Below are 24,708 nucleotides of genomic sequence, written 5' to 3'. Positions count from 1 at the left end.
TCACGGAATACTCACGTTGACAGTACCAGATTTACGTCACATCACATCGTGCAACGATGAATACGCATTAACCAAACCGTCTGGCAGTTGCATCAACGACAATGCACCAATTAGGGTACAAATCTCACATATCTCTGCTATCAACGAGACTTCAAAAAATTCTCCAAAAATCGAGCTTATCGAATCAGATATACGAGCTACCTCGCACAACACGACCCTGCCAAGTTATTCCCCTAACACTAGAACTACCAATTTATACATAATATACGTCTAAATAACACTCGAATTATGCACGATTATAATTCAATTAACAATTCTTTCACCTAAATAAAAATAAAAATGAAACAAAATATCGGAATCCCATTACCTTAACTTACTCGGTAGTTCTACTGTTAATAATCCCATACTCTGCAATGTAACATCCCCCATAATATAGTATCGAATTCTCGATAATCACACCAACAGGTAGCCTCCTCGTGCCATTGTCTCGATTGAAAGAACTGCGTGGACGTAATGCATATTTGTCGTGAGTGGTGCATCTCATAGATCACTAGCACATTTACTATCGAGGTAGACGCAACAGGAAAAATCCCTAAAAAAAAAAAAGAAAAGATAGAAAGAAGAGAAACAGATTCGTAATAACAGCTGTTTGTTGCAACGCAACACGGTGCAGTGTCCCGTATGCATACGCGTGTCAGACCGTTTCTCTTTGCGCCCTCTTTGTGCAACGAGATCTCGTCTCGCTGATATCCGTGCGCTCACTTTGCCGATACTGTTTACAGCGTTGTTCGATCTGGCGGAAAAATAGAATTGGCAAGTGGGTGACACGAATCATAACGATCGGTGATTCGCGTTTACAATGATGCACGGAAATCGGGCCTCGAAAACGAGGTTTTTCATCCTTTCGAGAACCCGATCCGGCGACTTTGCGGACTGTTAGGGGAAACGAAACGGGAATCGTGATCCACGTGTCGTTGCATGCTAGCCGCTTGATCGAGTCTGGGTACGAAAAGGGAACAGGGGAGGACATGGGATGGGACATCAGGCTGATCTATCGATCGAGAGCGAGGATCGAGAGATTTTTTTCGCTGCTCAGACGTATTCTGGATATTTCGTTTGCTTGCAAGTTGTCGAGTAGCGTTGTCGCGTTGGGACCGGAAGGAATTCGAGACTTTGTTAGCCGAGGGTATTTTCACGATACGTCGAGACGTTGTTCGTGTATAAAGTTACAGTGACTACCCATCCGACCTGGCTGCGGACGTCGAATTTGTTATACGAGAATTTCGGAAATTCGGGGAAAGCTTATTCGATAGCTCGTGACAGGAGCTGCGAAATTTTGTTGGAAATTTGTATAATGTAAATTCATTTAAGTAAGGGTAAATTATGGTAAATATATGGATGAAGAAATTAAAGGGTAGATTGTGCAAGGGAATGGAAATTATGGTGGAAGAGTGTCAGATGTTGTAAATACGAAGATTGTGAAAGAAGCTTAAGTTGTATAGGAAATATTAAAAGTTTCGCAATTTAAAAAATTAATAGAGTTACATACTTGCCTTAACACTAGAGCAGTGGTTCTCAGTTACGGTTTGTTTTAATATCTTGAAGCTTAAGTAACGAATATGAGGCAATATGAAATACAAGTGGTTTCTTTTTCTATTTTAGCATAAATGCATTAGCATCGAGTATAAAAAATGTAAGAAAAGTTTCGAATTATTATATCTTCATAGGAAAAAGATTTTCGAGTGCAAAGGATTAATCTAGTAGCTATATTCTTACATTACTTATTTCCACATATAATCAACACATATATCGTATAAAAATGTGTTAAATATTATGAGGAAATAGCGACTAATTATTTAGGAAACTAGAGAAAATAACTAGAAAAAAGTAACTAAAGCAACAGCTACAGAAAAGTACCTAAAAAAATGTTCTGCTACAGCTGTAACATTATCGTAAAGGAATAGCGACTAATTATTTAGGTAACTAGAGAAAGTTACTAGAAAAAAGTAACTAAAGCAACAGCTATAGAAAAGTACCTAGAAAAATATTCCGCTATACAATATTTGCTACAGCTATAACAATATCATAAAGAAATAACGACTAATTATTTAGGAAACTAAAAAAAGTAACTAGAAGAAAGTAACTATAGTAACAGCTATAGAAAATATTTCCACATATAATCAACACATATATCGTATAAAAATGTGTTAAATATTATGAGGAAATAGCGACTAATTATTTAGGAAACTAGAGAAAATAACTAGAAAAAAGTAACTAAAGCAACAGCTACAGAAAAGTACCTAAAAAAATATTCCGCTATACAATATTTGCTACAGCTACAACAATTTTATTATTATTTCATAATATTATTATAAAAAGGAAAAAGAAGTAAAAATCGAACGGTGATTGACCTTTTAAATCGAAATCTGTCGGATAATATTAGAGTATAAACGAACATAATTCATCTAGGTAGATAATTATAGAAATTGTTATAATTCTTATGAAATTATTTAGCGATTGTCAGAAAGTCATTTGTTATCAATTTACCCGAAACTCGTAGGATTGGACGTCTACAGCCGGGGCTGCATAAATCACGCACTGCATACATTATTTTGCGTTGTTATTATCGCATAGTTCATGCTAGTTACAGAAAAGAAAGCATGTCTCTTGTGTTACGTAATCGTATAAGGTAGATGGACAATGCGAATTTCCCATTTTGGATGCAAAGACAAGTACATACGTGTATACAAATTATTAAGTACACGAACCCGTGCTGCGCCAGTCAGTCATTTTCTCAGTTGCCGAATGCTTCGTGGACATTTTTATGCTCGTTACGTGCATCATTCTCACTCGTGCGTGGAAATAATCGGGGGGGAGGGATTTCATTTTAACCGATTTCAATTACGCTTAACGCCCTTTACGCGGGAACAATGGCAACGCTATCGAAATTCAATTAATACAGGGACGTAATAAGGAATCTGCGATTTTTTCTCCACCCGGTGAAAAATTAACGAAGTTTCCCGCTTGTAACACGTGGCGTTCTCCAGGGAACGTATCGAGCCGATGGAAAATTGCTAACGCGAATTATTCGTCATATCGTGTTTTATTTATTGAAATTCGATTACCGTGTCCGCGGGAAAAGTGTTTATCTTGTTGTCGAATTAAAACGCGCGAATTATCGGAAATTTCCGCGAATTTTTACGCGCCAATGCCAGAGGTTTTTAATAATTTCCCTGTGACGGATTTCGTTTTGACAATCGTCGGAATTAGCTTTTGTTACACGACTTCTCGCTCAAATTCAATAACACCGTATGTACAAATATTTTTCAGTTTTCAAAGTAATTTAAGAAACTTTTAAAATACATATTTCGCGCGAAACTAATATTTAAACAGATCGGAACCAGGGTCTTGAAATAGGTATAATATCTATTTCCATTTTTCAAGCTGTCATAGAAGCTAAATAATTTTATCACGATTATATAAAAATAGCTATGCTAAGTAGATTCTATAATTCCAGTCGAACTATTTCATTCAAAATCGGTATATAACAATTTGGAAACATTTGTAATATCTATTTCGACTTTTCAAGCTGTCATAGAAGCTAAATAATTTTATCACGATTATATAAAAATAGCTATACTAAGTAGATTCTATAATTTCAGTCGAACTATTTCAGTCGACATATAACAGTTAGAAGTAATTTTTCCCGAAAACCGTTTCAACCCCTAATTGGGGAGGTTTTGAAAAGGCAAGAAATCGCAGTTTCTATTCCGCCATAAGTTAAACAATTAATAATATTCCCACCACTACCATCACGCTCGAATAACTAACATCATGATCAAAAATTAATTAACCCAAATTGGTCCAATTAATCGAGCAAAATCAATAGTTCGTTAGCCATCTGCGACTAATAACAAACATCTGAATGAAAATGTCCTAGAAGCTGTGTACTTTCCGCAAACAAAAGCGAGATTTTCAAACCGCTAGGAAAATATCACAAATCCTGTATTTTCCAAAAAGTTAGAGTTAATTAAAGCTGGGACCGGAAGTGCCATGCTCGTTAACGCGTTCACGCTCGAGGATCGATGGCGCAGCACCGGTCTCGTATTCGGTAGTGTCTCACTAACACAGAAAAACTGATTCGTTTTCTGCTCTACTTTTTTAATTTGGACTTGCTAAACAAAACACAGACAGTAATCGGGTGGTCGAGCTGGAGGAACGTGAACAGTAAGTACGAAACGCAGCATCCTAACACTTCGTCGCTTCCGTCTTTCTCTCTCTATCTTATCTATCTCTCTCTCTCTTTCTCTCTCTTCAGTTTCGTTCACCAGCCTCTACCCTCCTCTTCTTCGTCTCGTACATCTTCTTTGTCGTAGTCGCCGCTCTGTTTCCCTCTATTTCTGCACGACCCTCTTCCCGTTGCATACCAGCCGCCCCTGTTATTTCGAGGGGTTACCCTAATTTCCGGCCGCCTGATGCTAGCTACCGCCGCGATATTGCAGAGACGTGCGCTTCCGCTTTTCACCGGCAAGAAAACGTATTTTTCGCTTTATGAAACGGCTGCATGGCCAACGTCACGCTAATAATTCAGTCGAATTTTCGGCGCACTACACGCCCGGGCCACGGGCACACGTACACGCGCGATCTACGGGCTAGTTACTATATGGGTGTGTATGGTGTTTAAACGTATCCAGGACTCGGCTGTTACCCGGGATACCGACTCGACGTAGGTAAATCTCGTTATACGATTGATCGATGGAATTATCGGATCCGCGTATTGTCGGTTTAGCAGGCGACGCGCCGCTCTGAACGAGATCCTGTGAACTCCCGTTTCGATCAAGTGGAAGGATCCCTTTTTACGGGTCGGATCATGCTACCAATGGTAGAGAAATGGATATCTTCCTGGTGATTTTCGCGAATGTAGCTTTGCCTGTTATTTTTCTCTCGGCGTGTGTGCAAGTGGGTTTTCGGTATGAAGAAGTAAGCTGGAAATGGGCTTTTAAGGGCTCTTGGCTCGAGCTCCGTCACTGGATGAAGGGTGTTCTTATGGTGTTCTTGAGAATATGTACTAGGAAGGTTTTTTGGGAGGATATTTTATTCCATACTCGTAGTCATGGAAATATTCGAAATTTTACATATGCTGTTTTCAATGAATTACATATATCTATTAAAATGAAATATTTGAAACGATAATGAAGTATATAGCAAGGAAGAAGTTTTAACATCGTATTGGTAAAATTAAGAAATAATTCAACGATGTGTATAGTATTTACGAGATATTTATTATAAACATATACCAACTACGTGCAATATTAATTGAAAGTACCATTAATACTAAACGTACCAAGTGGTGTCAATGGACCACTTTCAAAATTTACTCTATAAATCGTAAATTCGTTGTAATTTCTTTTTGTAAATTCTTGTATTATCAGATTATTTAATTTATCGTTTTCCGTTTTTCTCTTAACTTATTCTTTAGCGAGAAAAATTCTTTGCATACCTTATGTATGTCAAATGACCTCTTATGGTAAGAATAGGTGTGTATATAAAACATCGGTACATTTAGTGTTAATTTTAGAGTAAGAAATTCTCATTAGCAGTCTTAAGTCGATTTTCCATTCGGTACACTAATGTCACCATAATTCGTACGTGTAATAAATGTATCGTTGAATTATCTTTTTACTTTTTAAATTTGCTGAATCATCCCCTCAGAAGATAATATTAAACCTTCGATAATTCAGTATAGGAAGCTTGGTACCACCCATTTCCACTCTACTTCGTCATAAAGGATCATCTTACGTGTTCATATCCAAGGTTGAAAAAGTCTCACGAACCCTATCCCGAATTCCCCATTTCAAGTCTCATTCCATCGAAATAAAAATTCTGGTAACATCATAGGGACCTCTGACTATCCAAACTTAGAAAGGGCTAATTGTAAGCCCCATCCATGTTGCACCTGTGTTATCTGCAAGTAACAAATCTCGGTACCCAATTATTCCACGTATACACGCACACGTGGACACGCACCTGCAAGAGCTTGGGTATCACTTGACGTATACACTTCTCACCTGTTTGAACTGCTACTGGTCGCACAAACGGAGTCTCTTTCATCATATATATATATATATACGTATATTATATTAATCGTATCGTGGTTGCTGAATGTACGTACACGTATACGTATCATGGGTGCCATGACTTACCTAGCGACCTTAGCGGTGTGCGTTAATGTAACAGCACCCTCCGTGATGTGTGTAGTGTGCACGAGATTGTCTCCGATCTCCAATCTCACAGGAAGTCCTCTCGCTCCCTTCGCCCTTTCCACGACCCTTCTCACACCCTGTCTTCCTCCACGCCTGAATGCATGTCCTGTTGCATAATTTAGCGACCACTTCCGGCTTATAATAGTTTACTGTCGAAGTCTGCATAGAGGTAAGGCAGGTAAGGGTCGCACGTGCAAATGAATAGGGTGACCAAGTTCTTTGTTATTCGAATGTAGCACTGTGCCGTTGTTGCATAATTTAAGGACGATTAGTTATACTGGCCCTTTTCTGTCTCTTTATTCTTAACGTGTTTCTCTGTTTCTCGCCTTCGTTCTCACTGTTTCTCCATCTCCATCTCCATCTCTCACGCTCTCTCTCTCTCTCTCTATCTCTCTCTCTTTGTCACGTTGTTACAATGGCGTTCTATTCTATTGGGTCGTGGAGACACTTTCGGAGGTGAAAGGTAGGTGAAGGGTTGCATGCTCGATGAGTAGAAAGCTCTCTTATTGAGTTGGCTGTCGTTCAAATCGTGACCTGAAACGAAGAATCCTTTTGGCGGCGAATTTTTCGGCACGCTCCTCAACGCCGGGTGAATATTTAACCGGCGTTTTTGTGCTCGCCTGCACAAGCCCCGATATTTCGATATAAACACCGCGGGGTTAACGTACGAGCGTGGGTTAGGCTCTCGGGGTGGATTCCAACGCTGATCCGCGTGATTGCGCGGTGGGAATCTTCGACGCGAGGGTTTGATTTAATGTAGGGGTTTAGTAAGGATTCTATTGAAAATGAAGAATAGGAAATGGAGTTGGTGTTAGTTCGCCAAGTGCTTTTTACACTTAAACGTGGACTTACGTGTGGAGAAATTCGTGTAAATAATGAAGTAATAAATGGAGAACCAAGCAACCAGGAATTTAAAAATTTTAATTATTATCTCGTATAATACTAATATATATATATATATATACTTTAATGTAATTTTAATTATTTTAAAAATACTATATGAACTTATGGCTACGTTTAATATCTCAAAGTCTAGGTTACCTTAAATAAATTATCTTTCATGCAGAATGTTAACATATTTACTTAACATAAATTTCTATCTATATATTTTTAAACGTAATTAAACAACACGTACGTAGAAATTATATTTATTAGTATTCCGACGAAATTAATTAAGTGCATTCTGAAAAATGTAAAAAATGTTTTATCTACATATATTTCTCTCGCTTAATACTTCATTTCAAAATATAATTAAACGCCAGGTACATAAAGAACCTGTTATTAAAAAATCTCTAATGAATTTCTCACGTGTAAAGTACAATGGAGCTAAAACTCACAGAGCACTCGCAAAAGACACCTCTCTCTAAATATTTAACAAAATAACCATTATTCCGTTTTATTTCCATTACTTCTCCCTTCGAGTACAATTCGATATTCAGCGTAGCTCTTGGCAGAACCAGGGACAAATTAAAAAAGATAGACCGGAATTTCATAGCACGACGCTTTTGATGAATTGCCAGCGTTCACGCATATCCTATGCATATGCAATTCGTTGTGCACGCAGTGGAGGGGGAAAAAAGTCGAATTTTATCAACGCCATCACGATGCCGCGACTTTCAGGCACCAACGGACTTTGCATTTAACGCGGCGTCCCCTCGCGCCCCCCTTCTCTTCCTCATCAACCGGAACTCGCGTTTTCGATTCTTTCGTACGAAATTATTTTCCTGGAAATCGAAAAACCATCGGGCCGTTATCTCTCGAAAGTCGCTGGCGCTTCGGAACGTTTCGTTAATTAAGAAAAACGAACAACGAGGGGTGAGTTCGCGTTAGGGGATCATTCAAAGGAGGCCGCTTTGGTCCGTAAGATCGGCTACAATAGGATAGGAAAGAAATATTTGGCAAATGCCAGAAACGATCGAAAGTTTAATTAAAAAGTTGGAAAGAGCGGGCGTGCAGACGGCGCGTAGCGCCTGGCGGATGACTTTGCGCGATGCAGAGAGAAAGCTATCAAAAGGATTCTTCGTTCTATTGTTATCTTGGAAAGTAAGCATTTTAAGCGCTGTGTCCACATCGTCACTGCTGCCGCGTAATTCGAGTGTCTTGGAGAAGTTCCGAATATATGTCCGATTAGAGAAGGGACCAGTGGCTGACATTTCGAGACGGAGAGCAGAGGAAGGTCCTATAGGTGTTAACGCAGTGCGATAAAAGATGACGAATTGTGATCTAGACAGCCCTTGTTATTCGATTTCATCAGGGATAGAAAATTATAGCAAAAAATTATAGTGTTTATAAAGTTATATTATTATAGTACATTATTGTTATTAGTATATTTAGTATTATTATAGTGCAAATTATAGTACATTTAAAAGTACGACTCTGACGTTGAAATCCCAAAAATCCATCTACCTGTAAAAGAATTATTACTCTTCTATTATGGTCCTTTTCAAACCTTGCAATAGCTTCTTCACAGCTCTAAAAGGAACGTACTTAGGTAACCGAGTGACGTGGCACTATAGTTATTACAATAACCGAAACAATTTCGTTCCTCTATATAGCGTGCAAACCTATCCTTGATTTGGACACCAAACTTGCTCTCAGTCTCGAAAAGTCTCACCCCAAAATCTCCAACACGAAAGTACCAAAGTAGCCAAGAATCACCTCTGACCTATTCACCTCTTGACCCTCTAACCTCTCCCGAGACAATTCCCGAAAGAATCTTTATCCCAGTTGAGCGGCAGCAGGCTCGATCGTGGCACAGCACGAGTAAAACGCGCAAATGTCGGCGTGATAGCCGCGGGAAAAAGCTGATGATTGCGAACAGTCCAGACGGCGGGCCACCTAGTCCAACGGTGTCCTCGCACTCGACACAGACGACCGTGCACCCAACGGCTGCGCCCAGGTGGCCCCTGAAGCCCGGGGTGCTGGTGCACATCAATAGGAGCCACAGCCTGCGATCAGGTCTGAGCGTTCGCGCGAACGAGTCGCTGCGGAACGAGCTGATGAACAGGCGGAACGAGGAGCCGACCATGGCCGATCGGTTCATCGTGGAGACGACGATCGCGAAGGTGGCCGGTGGCAAAGTGTTCCGGAGAAGGAAGGAGAGCACGCAGAGGAGCGTGACCGTGTCCAGTCTGCATGACGAGGGTATGCTTGCCAGGGCTAATAAAATTAAGGCGATGTTTGGAGTGCAGCTTAAAGAGCAGACCACTTTGCCAGGCATTTCCAGAGAGAAGACAGGTGAGTGAGCGCGGGAAACGCGTGGGGAGACTGTCGCTTTAATGTTGGCACGCTTGGAATTTCCACGACCGGCTTACGGCATCTTTTTGCGCGGCCTGGTTAATCAGCCGGCCGCCAGAGTTCGCCCCGGAGTTCTGGCCGTGAGGGCGCGTGTTTCAGCCGTGCCGTGGATGACGGAGGAGGTTAATTCGATTACGGGGGCAGGAGTACTGTGACGGATAGCGTATCTGGGGGGCGGGACAGGCGAAATTCGGGGATGGAAAAATTAGGAAGTAAAATGTAAATTTAATGCAAGGAGCTTACGGTAGCTGGATTGAGAAATAAAGCTCTTCCGCACGGTGTGTTAACTTTGTGCCGCTAATTACTGCTAAAAGCGCTGTCGCGCTTCGTTAACGGTCGCAGAAATTCCTTTATCCGTTTCGCTTTTGTTAAATCGTGTTCGAAGATGAGTTCGTAATCTCATTTACCTGCCTGACCTTCACTCGTCACACGGGTTCCACGGAGTGTTGCGGGATGAGAGACTGGGACTTTCAGGATTCATAGTACTCGATGGAAGAAGAAAAAAAATATATATATATATATATATATATAATCATTTTATTTTAGTTTTTCTGTGAGTAAGTAAACTAATTATAAGATTTATTGAACGCAATAACAGCACAATATAAATTACAACTAAATCTCGTATAATAAATTCGCTTCTAACTGCGATATAATCTCTAGAGGACTATCTCACACACAACGTCTATTTTTAATGACTGTCATTCACCTACTGATTGTTTTTCGCGATTCTCTGTCATACTCGTTACACGCACATCCTTCCACACAAACATTCCACACACTCATACCACACATTCAGTGACAACCACCACCACATTTTCGACCTTGAAATAGACTTTGGTTTACATCTTTGGTTACATTGTTTTCAATCATAATATTGACTTACGCGAAGAAAAATATATGTTTATATATATATATTAAATTCTGGTTTCATACGATGTAATTAACTTGGGTATATTTTTTATTTATTGTATTTATTACTGTAATTTGCACGCGAAAAAATATAAAATTTCGTGCGAAAAGATATAAAATTGTAGTATGAACCTTTTAATTTAAAGGACGTCGAACTTTATTAGTTTCGGAGGGTGCTATAAATCCTCGGGATCTAAAGACACCAAGAAGCTTAAAATTTTAACAACGATATAAATTCAGATTGTAAAAGTTTCAAATTCTTTGTTGAATTTTTGTTTGTCGTAGATAGACCAGTCTCGGACAGTCGAACGATTGTATCTGTAAAATCGACTGACTGACGGGATACAGTGCTTCTAGCTATTGAAACCTGGTTTATACGGTCCTTTAGACTCTCTCTTTCAGCACTCTGTATGGAAAACCAAAAGATAAATCCTCTCGCGATGAAATGATTTCGGTAATTATAATCTTGATCCGAAAATAATAATTCGTTGCGAAATCCTGTCTCGACTGTCATAAAATCCGGAACTAAAATTAAAACTTCGGTCTTAAAACGTGTACACCCTGGAACTTATTTCACGCAAGTATTTTCCCGTATATTTTTACAATTTTTTGGGGTCATCCATCTTCCGAGCCCGGTATTTCCGAATGAAATCGCGAAAAATCATGCTTCTTGTATTGAAGCACGCTGAATTAAAAATGCAATTACGATTTCGCGATGCTCGTTGAATTTTGCAGAATATTTGCATAGTGTGCGCGTTAGCTTGCCAACATTAAAAACTGTTCAGTGGATCCCACGGCTGCTGGTCCGCGATTGAAAAGCTATGACGCTTCTTGTCGAGCGTTATGGTTTCGTTCACGAACGATGGAAAAATTCGCGCACTTCGAATTCGCGCGTAATAAAAACGAATCATGTGTAAGCGAATATTTCAATTTTCGCAAATTTATTGCCCCGATATTTTCGGGTTACATATTCCGCCAAATTTTTCTATCGTGCTGAAGTGCCTAAGAGCTTTATTTTCCAACGTATTTTTTTCTATTTTTCCCCACTTTGTACACCCGAACAATGTCGAAAGAAAGCAAAAACCGGATCGTTTAAAAAGCGTCTGCATTTACTGAAAAATTTTTAATAAAAACTTTTAATGTCCTAGATCCGAAATTAACGACGAGTGGTATTTTTAAGGTTAAGCTGTATAATCTACATCATTTAAAGCGATTTATGTCGAGTCCGAGTTACATTTAAAATATCAATTTTGGAAACAGATTTTTCATGTCGAAAATATTTCATTAGCAACCACTGAGTCGTTTATTGATCATCTTACTTATTAAATATATCATTTGCCTATTTATAAATTTTATTTAAGGTGGTTCTTACTGAGCTATATTTAATGTTATTGTTAAAACGTATCGTTTTTTATTTACAAGCTTCTCGATAATTTCGTAATAAATCGATTCCAAATTTTACACAGAGGTTTACTACGATATAAATTAGCTTTGCTCAAAATTTGAGTAAATTCTTGAATTTTTACTATTGAGTAAGAACTACCTTAACCCCCTGCATTCCTTATTCTTTTTTAATTTTCTCCCCAATAATTCCCTATTATTTTCAGTGTTTTATTGTAAATGTACTTGAGATAAACAACAGTAGGTTGATAAGAATTATTTATTTTGCCACTTGAGTCGCTCAAAAGCACTCAGAAATCGAAAAGATTTTTCAAAAATGCAGATATGCTTGTAAGAAAAAGAATCTTACCGAAGTAAACGTAGAAATTACAAATTTTAGGCATAGCTTTTCTTTTTTTTTTTAATTGTCAATTATAATTTGATTATCAGCGTATTCCACGTGTGTAGCCCATTGCCAAAGTTTCATCGATCGCGTGATTTTTCCGTAATTCGAGGCCTGGCAACACTAAAAACCGTGACTTTAATCCCAGATTAAACCATCGCGGGAAGGAAGGTAATAACGCCTTCATGCATTTAATCAGTATGTTTAATATCGTACGAACATGTGTATCAACCACGGGCGGGAATAGAACGACACACAGGAAAAATGAAAAATTTCCTAGTAGCATCTCTTCAATTAAACGAACGCGAAGGAATCGCGTTTTAATTAAAATAATGTCGCTTTATTCTCCGCGCTTATTTTAAATTTATGACGCAAATGAAATTACGTTTTTCCTTTCATTTTCCTTTTTCTTCTTTTTTTTTTTTAATCATATTATAACTCCTATTTTTTGTTCATTTTGTTACGTGACAAACGCGTGGTCGATGTTGCACGTGCACGAATCATTATCTCGCGTGTTTACCCTACGTTTGGTTAGAAATTCGGTTTAATTCTCTAATTACTCGAACATAACGCGGAATATAAAACGACGAATGCTGCGCGGAGTTATTTGCAAAATTATGGTGTCCCAGTGCCTCGAGTTCGCGGAGAATTACGTTTGCCACCCTTGAAGGAAGGGATGAACGGTACAAGCAAGGGCTCGGAGGAATTATGGCGCAAGTGAGAAAATTTTTAATTTGAGGAGACCATTGACAAAATTAGAGTTTCGTGAAAACATAATTTAAATTCGTGGATCAGCGATTTTCAAATAATATACTGCTAAAAGCTTTCATTTATCATGAGAATTTTTAAAACCTGAATTATCTGATCATATAATTGGATGTCCTGATAATCATTGTTAATATCATTTCGCTTTTTATAAATGAATTAAAATTATGTCTACCTCTTCCTTCTCGCATCAGTTAAAAAATATAATGCATTTTTGTGTCGCAAAATTTGACTAACTAATTTATGCCATTTAAATTAAAAATAATGAAATATGTTACTCCAGATTAATATGTATTTTATTAATTCATGTGTGTTCTAAATACTCCATAGTTATTTCGTGTTTTTATAAATACTGAATTCTTCTTTGTTAAATATTTGGAATATCGCGTGATTTTATTAAAAATACGTTTGCACCACTTTTCTTCTGAGCTCTTCGAACAAAAAAGCAATTTTAGTCATTGTTGTTCACAGAATAACACGAAATTTAATTAATCTACCATTCACTGAACGAATATATACCGGGTTAACCGAAAAATTCGTCATAGTTTTTCAGAAAATTTAAACATCATGTATTACCAATTTTTCTTTCCAACGACATCCAGCCATCATACGAGAAATTTCATTTTTCCACCCTCAGAAAACTTCGAAATATTTTACAGCACAAATACTTAAAAGTGATTCACTACATATGGAAGAGAAACAATAAGAGAATTCGTTTGGTCGACTCGGAAATTTCGTCAGAAATTTTCGCATATTTTTTCTCGTTTTTCCGGCCGGTCAATTTTTCTATAAAGTAATCCTGCTGGAAAATAAGTTTGCACTCGAGCTGCATGAAACAAAAATCTTCGCCGCAACCCATTCAGTATCATTGCTTGTTTTTTTTTCTCTCCTCGTGTGTGTTTTGTGTGTCCCCTTAGCCGTGACTTACAAAAGAATAGCGCCACGGCAGCGGATATTGCATGCAGAATCATCGTGCGAATTGAGCCGGGGCAACATCTCCCGTAAGCGAAAGAAACCAGGCGCAGGTACGTACCAAGAAATCACAGAACGTGCTTGATCTAACGACGATCCGAAACCGGTTCTTCCTCTCTTCGCCCTCAGCCTCGACGCGATTTCGGCGAACAGGCGACTTCCGGCATTTTCCAACGTGGATTAGTGTTTGTACGTACAGGAAATTGTATCGAAATTGTATGAAAATCGTAGTAAAAATAGTTCATTTAATCCTGATATAGAATGCTTACAATTAGTTACTTTACTTATGTACATAACAAATAATTTAGTTTATAGTTGTATTACAAAAAGTTTAATGAAATTTTTCAAAATTTTTTTCTTTCATTTTTTAATCTTCTATTTTTCTTTTTTTTTAATATTTAAAAAAGTTTCTTTTTTAATCTCATTTTGATATATTTTTGTATGAAAATCGTAGTAAAAATAGTTAATTTAATCGTGATATAGAATGCTTACAATTAGTTACTTTAGTTATGTACATAACAAATAATTTAATTTATAGTTGTATTACAAAAAGTTTAATGAAATTTTTCGAAATTTTTTTCTTTCATTTTTTAATCTTCTATTTTTCTTTTTTTTTATATTTAAAAAAGTTTCTTTTTTAATCTCGTTTTGATATATTCTTTTGCCTATGTTGTATCGTAAGAAATTATATAAATTTGTAAGATTGAAGAGGTTTGTATCGTATTATATATGTATAATACGTATTTTGTTAATTAATACATAATTAACGATTTGGAGAATTAAAGAGGGCGAATCTAGTATTTTTCGTTTGAAAATATGTTATACGGGGTGATTCGGAAAAGTAGAACGAAGTTTCGGTGTTAATTTTTATTTTTGGCTACGAATGATGTAACGATAGCAGTAACAAGAGGCTACGCTCCCTTCGTAACGCTTTTATAATTAAAGAATCGTGCAGCACGAAGGAAAAATGTGCAGTGAAACAGGTGAGCTATAGAATATTTTCCTTCCGCTTGGAATATATTGTTGCGTGCATCGTCTCAATAATTTTCGAGCATGCAGCGGGTATTGATTTAAACTAGAGTTATAAATTCGACATCGACGGGAGCAATTTTGCGAGGCAAAGTGCAATTTGCGAATAGTTGTAACGTGAAATGTGGAACGAAGAGATACATCGAGGCTTGGCATTTCTCGTTGCTTCGTGACACTTTAAAGAGCTCCGTGAATAAAATGGCGCGGGATTTTAATAATAAATCCCTCTTTGGAAGCTCGTCAAAGTAGCACAAACGTGTATAAATTCGTATACATCGCACTTTATAGTAGACATATACATTTGCGATTACTAAATATGTATTTAGTAAAATAATTCGATTTAATTGCATCTCGTTATACGCGGAATATTTTAGAGAACTCTGTAATCAAAGGGATGGTAAATTTTTTGGAATATTTCTTGTTAATATTCATCAAATCGGAGCGAATATTTTTCAAATTTAATAGATTATATTTTATGATAGACCTGCTTGTATTTGTAATTATAAAATACATCGTATATTGGGATTTAATTATATTTTATTATTAGACATCTATTTGCAAGGAATTTTTTTCTATTTTTTTTGAATTCGGAAAATTTAAACGAACATGCAGAAATGCGAATATTTATATATCTACTGTAATCAATAATTTAAATTACTACCCATGTCAACATTTCGAGTTGTCAAATTTGCTAAAAATTTTCTTGCAAAAATTGATTGCAAAGTCCCTATTATAAAATAAAAAACGAGAAATACAAACGTAAATATAACAGACTATAACTTTTTTAATATTCAATATAATAATACTAAATATGATCATGCTTTATTATCTACAAAACACTTCACGGAGCTCTAAAATAAAAATGCGGAAAATATAGTCTTTCCATAACACTTTCTCCTTTAAAATTGTGTCAATCTAGGATAATCTATACTAACACGAACACAATCGAATGCAATAATAGCAATAATGCAATAATGCAATAATGCAATAATGCAATAATAGCAAATTCAAGCAGAATTTAGTAGCAATTACATTTGCGAATACCAAAAATATATTTAACATATCAAGAATTAATCGCATTAAATCTTATCCTTAAAATAATCAAAATACCTAAGTGATATAAACACAAAGTATAGTACTTTCGTGCTAAAAAATTCATCGAACGAGAGAAAACTGCCGTGATAGATCTCGCAGTACAATTACCGGTTTCCATTCGCAATTGTCAAATTTCTAAATACACGCGTGATGCGATAATTACATTTAATTCCAAGAAACAGCCTCGTGTTATAATCACTATAAAACGCGATGTTTACAGAAGCTCGAAGGGAACAAAACGTAACAAAAATCACGAGGTACCTTATAAAACGATTATTCCTGGGAACGTACCTACACTTGAAGCATCGAAAATTTACGATCCGCGTACAAATTACAAGCCCGCTCTGCATCCGTGGTCAAAAATAACATTTCACCCGGCTGAATATTTCCCGCCTCTGTTTAAAAGGAAATTGTAGTCCGTAGCAGATCCCGGGATCACCATCCGCGGTATGTACCGTTTAATTAAACGATTCATTTTGATAATGGAATCGTTGTAACGGACGAAACGAGTAGCAGCGGGAAATACTGCTTCAATACGCTCTTTTCCGATCTAACGATACAACTATTCCTCCACGTTCCACGAAATCTATCGTGTTTTTTTGAAAAAGAAACTCAGAGGTATCGGGTTGGCCATAAAATACATTAGAGAAAATACAGCAACTCGAAAATTCGGATTCCTTTGGAATTTTTGAGAAATTTTTGGGCTTCTTGAGGACTTTTAGAAAAGTTGTAAATTAGATTTTTTATTTTTGACAAAACGATATAGCTACCCTTCCACGATCAGCAAAATTTATTATGTGCTTTTTGGGGAAATACCTAAAAGTATTGGGTTAGCCAGGAAATATATTAAGCAATTCGAAAATTTGGATTCTTTTGGAATTTTTGAGAAATTTTTGGGCTTCTTGAGGACTTTCAGAAAAGTTGTATATTAGAGTTTTTATTTTGGACAAAACGATATAGCTACCCCTTCACGATCAGCAATATTTATCATGTGCTTTTTTGGAAAATACTCAGAAGTATTGGATTGGCCAGGAAATACATTAAGCAATTCGTAAATTCGGATTCTTTTGAAATTTTTGGAAAATTTTTCAACTTCTTGAGGATCTCCAGAGAAGTTGTAAATTAGATTTTAGGATCAGTATTAAATAAAAAATTCGTCACTACTGCTATTAAACGATATTTTATATTTTTATTAAAATTTGTTTCTTAGATTCCTTTTTTTATTTAAATAAAAGATTCCTCGCAATTGCTATTAAACAATATTCTTTTTCGGTTGTGAAAAATTTATTTAAAATTATAAATATGACCGTGTACGTTAAACTTATCGAGTATAGTGCATGGTTTATAAGGAACTTCGCTGAAGATAAGATCCATAACGCAGGGAAGAGTGGCTTTCAATTAAAAATACATTCAGGACGCAGGGTAGCCGGAAGAAGTGTGAAAAATGTGGAATCTACTGTTCAGTTTTTATCATCCCTCATGCACAGTTACACAATTCTAGCTACAATTTCTGCAACTGAAAAAGTACACTCATCTTCGTTCATCGCGATAAAAGAACGAAGTGGAACTACGTTTCTGGTAATAAGAAAAATTGAAGTATCATATAGTGGCAGTAATGAAAAATTATTTATTTAAGTAAAAAATATTTACTATCCCGTTGTTATAATTTTAGAAAGTATAAAAGCACTTCCCCGTGGCTACAATAATTTTAAAAATATGCAGATGAGCAGAAATACGTCGTTAAAAAAATACAATAATTTGCATCTCTTGAGGTAAAACCCACGATGTTTAAAAAAGAATCAAAATCTTCAAATTAACTCATGTTCCTTATATATTATTAAAGCGTCAGATTTTTGCAAAGTTTTTATCAAATTGTTAGATATTTTCACAATTGACGTGCCCTTTTCTTACCATTTTTCACTATTATATAAAGCAATTCTTAATTTTGAATATTTCTAATTGCAATTATTAATAAATCCTTTTTTATCAAATTGTCAGATTTTTTCACAGTTGCTGTACCCTTTTTTTACCATTTTTACCAAGCAATTTTCTTATAATTTTTCTTAAATATTTCTAATCATAGTTGTTAACAAATCCTTTGTTATCAAATTGTCAGATGTTTCCACAGTTAAGGCACCCTTTTTTTATCATTTTTTATTAAGCATTTCTTCATGATGAATATTTCCAATTGCAATTGTTAATCAATCCTTTCTTATCAAATTATCAGATTTTTCACAATTGGTTTGCCTTTTTCTTACCATTTTTTACCAAATAATTTTCTTAATCTTAAATATTTCTAATTGCAATTATTAATAAATTCTTTTTTATCAAATTGTTAGATTTTTCACAATTGACGTGCCCTTTTTTACAATTTTGTACCAAGCAATTCTCTTAATCTTGAATATTTCTAATAGCAATTATTAAGCAATCCTTTCTCGCTTGAAACGAAGTAATAATTACCAATATAATTACCAAGAAGCAACAGAATTATTTTTTGGCCAACCCTCTAATTAAATGGCAGGAAATATTTTGATATTTTTCTTCCTTCTTTTCACTTTTGCAGGTGAAATGGGATCGAATAGAGAAACGAAATATTTGCACGCGAAACCGTTGCGATTCAATCTCATTGTTGGTTCGTTATAAATCCTGTACGTATAAACATTCGCGCGCAAACAACACGCAACGCGTATACACGCGGTCTTCGTATTTACGATACATGACTACGAGATGATTGTTATTTGCGTAATTAAAGCTTCGCGCAGCGTCACGTGAAAGCACTTTGCGCGAAAACGTTCTAATTCAATTATCAGGGAAGAAAGGGGGAAAACGGATCGAGACGATTGTTGAAATATCGTTGCGAAGATATATGTATATGTGCAATAAGTCACTGTGAAGTATTCGCATGTCTTCGGTTTCCAATTTTGAGCAGTAACTGCAATTTTGCAAAGTGAATATAAATGACATGTTAAATGAGATAAATGAGATTTTGATCGTCGAATTTTAGTGTAATTACGCGAGTACCCGCGATAAAATTATAAGAATATTTTAATTCATCTGTAAATACGATACTTGTGCAAATATTTTGTGTCAACACTTTGACTGCCATGTTGATCTCCTGCAATTGGAACTTACCTTCTCAGTTAATAACTGGGCCTAGGGTTATTATCAGTGACAGAGCTTGCTTAATTTATTAGCAAATTTTGGACAACATACACTGTATTAGAAAACTATATTATTACAAGGTCCTATCACTAGTAACATAGATCCAAAGATATGTATAGAACAGACATACAGCCACTTACTACACTCACCCTATGAGCTGTTCACTGCAGAAATCAATTAACCCCACTCTCAGAAAATTCTTAAATTTAAGTGTCAAAGCACTTGGTATAGTCATAACTACATTATTTCACTGCATTCCTCCACTTTAATCTTAAATATAAGAAGTTATGACTATACCAAGTGCTTTGACACATAAATTTAAGATTCTTCAAAAAGTGGAGTTATTCGACTTGTGCTGTGAACAGCTCCTATATAATCAGACTTCTTATTATCTGGCCATTATACGCTTAAAATAACAAAAATTCCATATTGATCCCCTAGAAATAAGATACAGGGATAGATGAGTCTATCTTAAAATATAATTTTAGTCTTTTAACTCAAGTTTTAATCTTAAAATTCATAAATTATTCGTTGCTGAAAGGAAGAAATGTTTCAGACAAAATTTGCATGTTGTTTAATGGGGCATACAGTGTTCTGATTTATTTTAGTTTATTATTACCTTACTTTGTTAGCAAGATATTAGGATCTCCTTCAGTCTTTTAAAGGAAACGTGTAATATTTTATGTGAAATTTGGATAAATCATAAAATATGGATTTTAAAATAAATACTTATAAACCTTCCATGGCAGCCATCGTGTTAACCAATAAATAACCCGTGAAACTCTCGATTCAACTGCAACGCGAAGAATAAAACCGCTAAAAGGAAATTATTAATCAGCGTCTAAAATACAAGCCACGGTAGTTGCTTTGCAATTGAAATTTGACTATCAGAACGAGAGCCATGATCCGTGTGCTAGCCACCGGCAGGAGAGTGAGGCAGCAATCAAGAGGGGCCAGATATATTCCCCTAGTCCGTTACAATTTCCTTAGTACTAGACATAGCCACTCACTTATTCTAGCGTTTGCAATGACACCTGAATATTTATCAAATCAGTTCTCTGTCTCTCGTTGTCTCTGTCTGTCTCTCGGCTCTCGCCTTTACCCTGTGCACCAGAGACTTCCGTTTCCACTCTGAGAACAGCCCACCATAGAACCCTTCTTCGCGAAGGGACACACACACACAGTTTCTCTCTCTCTCTCTTTCTCTTTCTCTCTATCTCTGTCTCTATATCTCTCCCTGTCTTTCTCTATTTCTCCCGAGTAAGTCTCGCGGGAATAGTCGACACGTCACGTGTCCCCGTTTAATTACAGCAAAGTCATGTTTCGTTTGCGCTTACAGATCCCAATCAAGCTGCGAATAACAATCACGTGAACAGCGTGTCGGAGGGCCTTCCGGAGTCCGGGGCGAAGACGTTCTACGAGAACCTGCCGTTCCACGGGATCCAAGCGCCGCCTAACAAGGTCAGTAACGTGAATCGATCTGTGCACGAGCACGTTCCGCCGTTTTCCTTTTCAGCATGATCATCTTTTGCCCGTCTTAACACGCGTCCCGATTGGCCGCCTGCCGGTAACGGTGAGATGCAAAACGTCTACGCGATGTCAATTTCCAGACGAATCTAGTGCGATTATATGCTACTCGCGCGGACAAAATGATAGAGGACACTGTGATTTTCTCTGAAAATCTGAAGATCGTGTAATTGGTAAATCGAGGATTGAGTTCGATTTCGTGGGATTGTTTTATATCTTTCACGAGAGAAACGCGCTAGAGCGTTTCGGCAGTCTTAAGACGGCTCTGCGCTTAACTCACTAGCGCCACCGCGACCCGTATCTACAACAGAGATATATCCGTAGATATGTATATATCGTTGAATTATTTTGTAACTTTACGGATATAATCCTGGAATTTTTTAATTGTGAAATTTCGATGCTAGAGCATTTATTTGATATTTGACGTTTTATATTTGAAACAAATTTGTAATTTTTGTTTCGTCGAAGAAATCGATTTTCCATTGTAATTATAGGGTGTCCTATCATTTTGTTGCGATATAATATTTTTAATTGTTAGCCCAAGTGCCATATTATTGCAGAAAATAATTTTATTTTCATCATTGACGTTAATATATTTTCTTTTATTTAAGCTTTTCATTTGAGCCAATTGATTTTGAATGCAGGATAGTCGTTTACGAATAAAACAGAGGAGAATTTTTGTCCCTTTTTTAAACGAGCATCGCGTCGTGTGACGCGGTTTCATTTTTGTGCATTCCATTTAACGATATGATATTTCTTGTTTTATCCCTAAAACAACCCCGGCTCGAAATAAAGGGTGCGTTATATCGTTTAATGGCGTCACGATATTGCATTACTCGTTCTGTCTCAATATTCGCCTGGGAATAAAAGTAAGGAAATAAAAAGGAACATAGTCGGTGTAACGATAATCGTGAGGAATAATGAAAATGATTAATAAAGAAATCATTGAAATGACTCGAACAACGTGAGAAGAGAAAACACGAAGTCAAACTAAAATTATGTATAGCGATTTCATTGCCATGAATCGAATTTTTAACAATTTTACCAAAAAATATGGCCAAAAGTTAATATACTTTATAAATGCTGCTGGTGAATGTGTATATTCTGCTTTAATGTTATTATACAATGATATAATTTATTTAACAGAATCTTTACGAGAAATTTAAGTTACTAGAAATAAAATTTGACTCACTAGGATAGAATTTATTTTTCCTTATTTTAAAGAAAAGGAATTGAAAAGTAGTTAGTACGAAATTTTGGGGTATAGCAATTTCTTATGTGGAATTTCACGCGTTCTCTATAACTATCATGATCGAAATTACTCAAATTGTTTCGAAACACGGAACGATACGACCACTGGTCCTAAATAAAGGGAAATTCCAGATTGTTCGGCAATCGACTAGCACACCGAGTAACCCTACGTACGGTTAGGTACCATCGACTCGTTAGTTTGCATTGTAACTCTGGAAATTTGAAAAAATCCATTACGAGTTCACCGGGAAGAAGAGGCTTCCACTTCCAACAGGACAACGAGAAAAACATTTCCTCTTCAAAAAATTCTCTAGTAGAAAAAAAAAAATAATAAAAGGATCGTGACTTTTCACGTTTCCATCTTCGTCGCTACTTTGAACTATAAATTATAGTTCGTTAAATATTCCGAAATCGAGCATTCAAAATTACTCTAATTGCTATAATTTCTCTAACAAGAGTTATTTGAAATCAGGCTGAAAGCAATCACTCAAAAATAATCTCTCGACGCAAATCAAGCAACATCAATCGGTTATACAACATTCGAGGTATTCGTTCGAAAATCGATCCATTAAGATCAATCGTTAGGCAACATTCGAACGAAGCATTGATTCAAAAATATCTCTCAATAGCAACTATTTCGATCGAATCAATCGGGACAATCATTTAAATCCAGTCATCCAAAGTTAATCCCTCGCAGCACTTCATTTCAATTGAAACAATTGAATATTACCAACGATTCGAAACCGCTCATAAAAACAACTGTTCACAATTATCTAACCTTCAATTTGCAAACAACGAGTCACCCAAAATTAAGCTCCCACAACGCAATCTCTCCAAAGCAATTACATAAACAGCCGCGTCCTAACCAATCACCCTCACCTGACAAACATCCTTCACGACGAAAGCCACACCTCCAACTTCCCTAGTCCCAAAACTAACTCCTACAATTCAATCACACCACACAACTGTGGCACCAACCTCTCTTCTAATCTCTGAAATCTCTTTTAACCCTTTGGCCTATAATCACGAGTCTGACACGTGATGAGGAATTTGTGTCATAAGCGAAAGCCACGAGTCTGACACGTGATGAGGAATTTGTGTCATAAGCGAAAACCACGAGTCTAACTCGTGGTGAGGAATTTGTGTCATACGCGAAAACCACGAGTCTGACACGTGAAGAGTTTGCGTCATTAATCCTTTCGTTACTACGGGTGACTATAGTCACTGGTCACGGAACGCTACCTATACACGACGGGTGACTATAGTCACCGGTTACGAGACGCCACCTACACACAACAGGTGACTATAGTCACCGGTTACGAGACGCCATTTACACAAGACGGGTGACTATAGTCATTGAACACGGAACGCTACCTACACACGACGTGTGACTATAGTCACCGATCACGGGATGCCATTTACAAACAACGGGTGGCTATAGTCACCGGTTACGAAACGCCATCTACACACAACGGATGACTATAATTACCAGCCGCGAGACGCCATTTACACAAGACGGGTGACTATAGTCATTGACCACGGAACGCTACCTACACACGACGGATGACTATAGTCATCGACCACGGAACGCTACCTATACACAACGGGTGACTATAGTCACCGATCACGGGACGCCATCTACACACAATGGGTGACTATAGTCACCGACACAAAATTTGAACGAAAAATTAAGACAAATGCTCCCGTTCCGTTTAGCTCTCTTTGCAAAGAACTGCAAACGCTATTACGATGATCGGTTTTCCTTTTTCTTTTTCTTTCTTTTCCCAAGAGACTTAACCACGAATGCTAAAGACTACACGTGTCTAATGTTCCCACCCTCGACACGGCGCTTCGTTCTACGGGAGGGACTCCGCGATGACGCCCACCGTAGTGAAAGGGTTAACAATACGCAGAACTCAAAATTATGGTACTTCGTTGCGCCGAAATATACATGTCGTAAGAACTATACATTTTGCCTAAGTTCAGACAAAACACGATTGATCTTCTTGTTTACTATGGTCCGTGCAATCGGGAGATAGCGCGTAGACCAAGGGGTTAATCATGTCCGCGATACCCCCACAAGTGCTGATTATTCTTCAACCTGCAATTGCCTGTGATCCACTAATTAATACCTGCAATCCCGCTCATGAAAACCAAGCAACCAACGAACAAACCAACGAGGAGACCCTGAGTTCGTCTCACGTCGCCTCTGTTCTCCTCCTCAGCCTGTGGGGTAACAGCGCGGAACAATGCGTCGACGAACGTTAAACCGTCATTATTTAATTGAAAGCAAAGCGTTCGCGGTAGTTGAGCGTTAACCTCGAGGTACACGTGCGGTTTCTTGCCGCCGTATTAGAACGAGGCAGGGGTAAGGGGTTAACCTTTCGCGTTTCCCTTAATTAGCGGCGCGGCTGGGTACATTGAGAACGTCGCGGCGGAAGCGGGGATGGAAACGATGGGGTTCGCGATGACAGAGCCGTGGAAATTCGACAAGACGCTGGAAGGGTCCTAATGACAGGACAAACGTTTTTACCGAGTCACGACTAGGGAGCAGGGCCAGTTCGTGGGTGGAGCGTTGGCTAATTTGATAAAAGGGTCGAAAATATCAGGAACAGGCGGATAGCTCGAGGCCTTCCACTGCGAGCAGCGCCA

The 24,708-nt window shown here is 37.3% G+C and overlaps 1 protein-coding gene across 1 annotated transcript in view; it reads left to right on the top strand.

Annotated features, from left to right (window-relative positions):
• The window catches only part of LOC108553894 (hemicentin-2), a 297,689-nt gene that overhangs the window by 117,249 nt on the left and 155,732 nt on the right, over window positions 1–24,708 (top strand). The window contains exon 13 of the mRNA XM_017908970.1: window positions 20,618–20,739. Coding sequence (XP_017764459.1) covers window positions 20,618–20,739 — 122 coding nt within the window. The remainder of the gene's footprint in view (window positions 1–20,617; window positions 20,740–24,708) is intronic.

The sequence above is a fragment of the Eufriesea mexicana genome, unplaced genomic scaffold (assembly GCF_001483705.2).
Source record: "Eufriesea mexicana isolate 0111107269 unplaced genomic scaffold, ASM148370v2 scaffold32, whole genome shotgun sequence".
In the NCBI taxonomy this organism is placed as follows: domain Eukaryota; kingdom Metazoa; phylum Arthropoda; class Insecta; order Hymenoptera; family Apidae; genus Eufriesea; species Eufriesea mexicana.
This window is presented reverse-complemented; position numbering and strand designations above follow the sequence as displayed.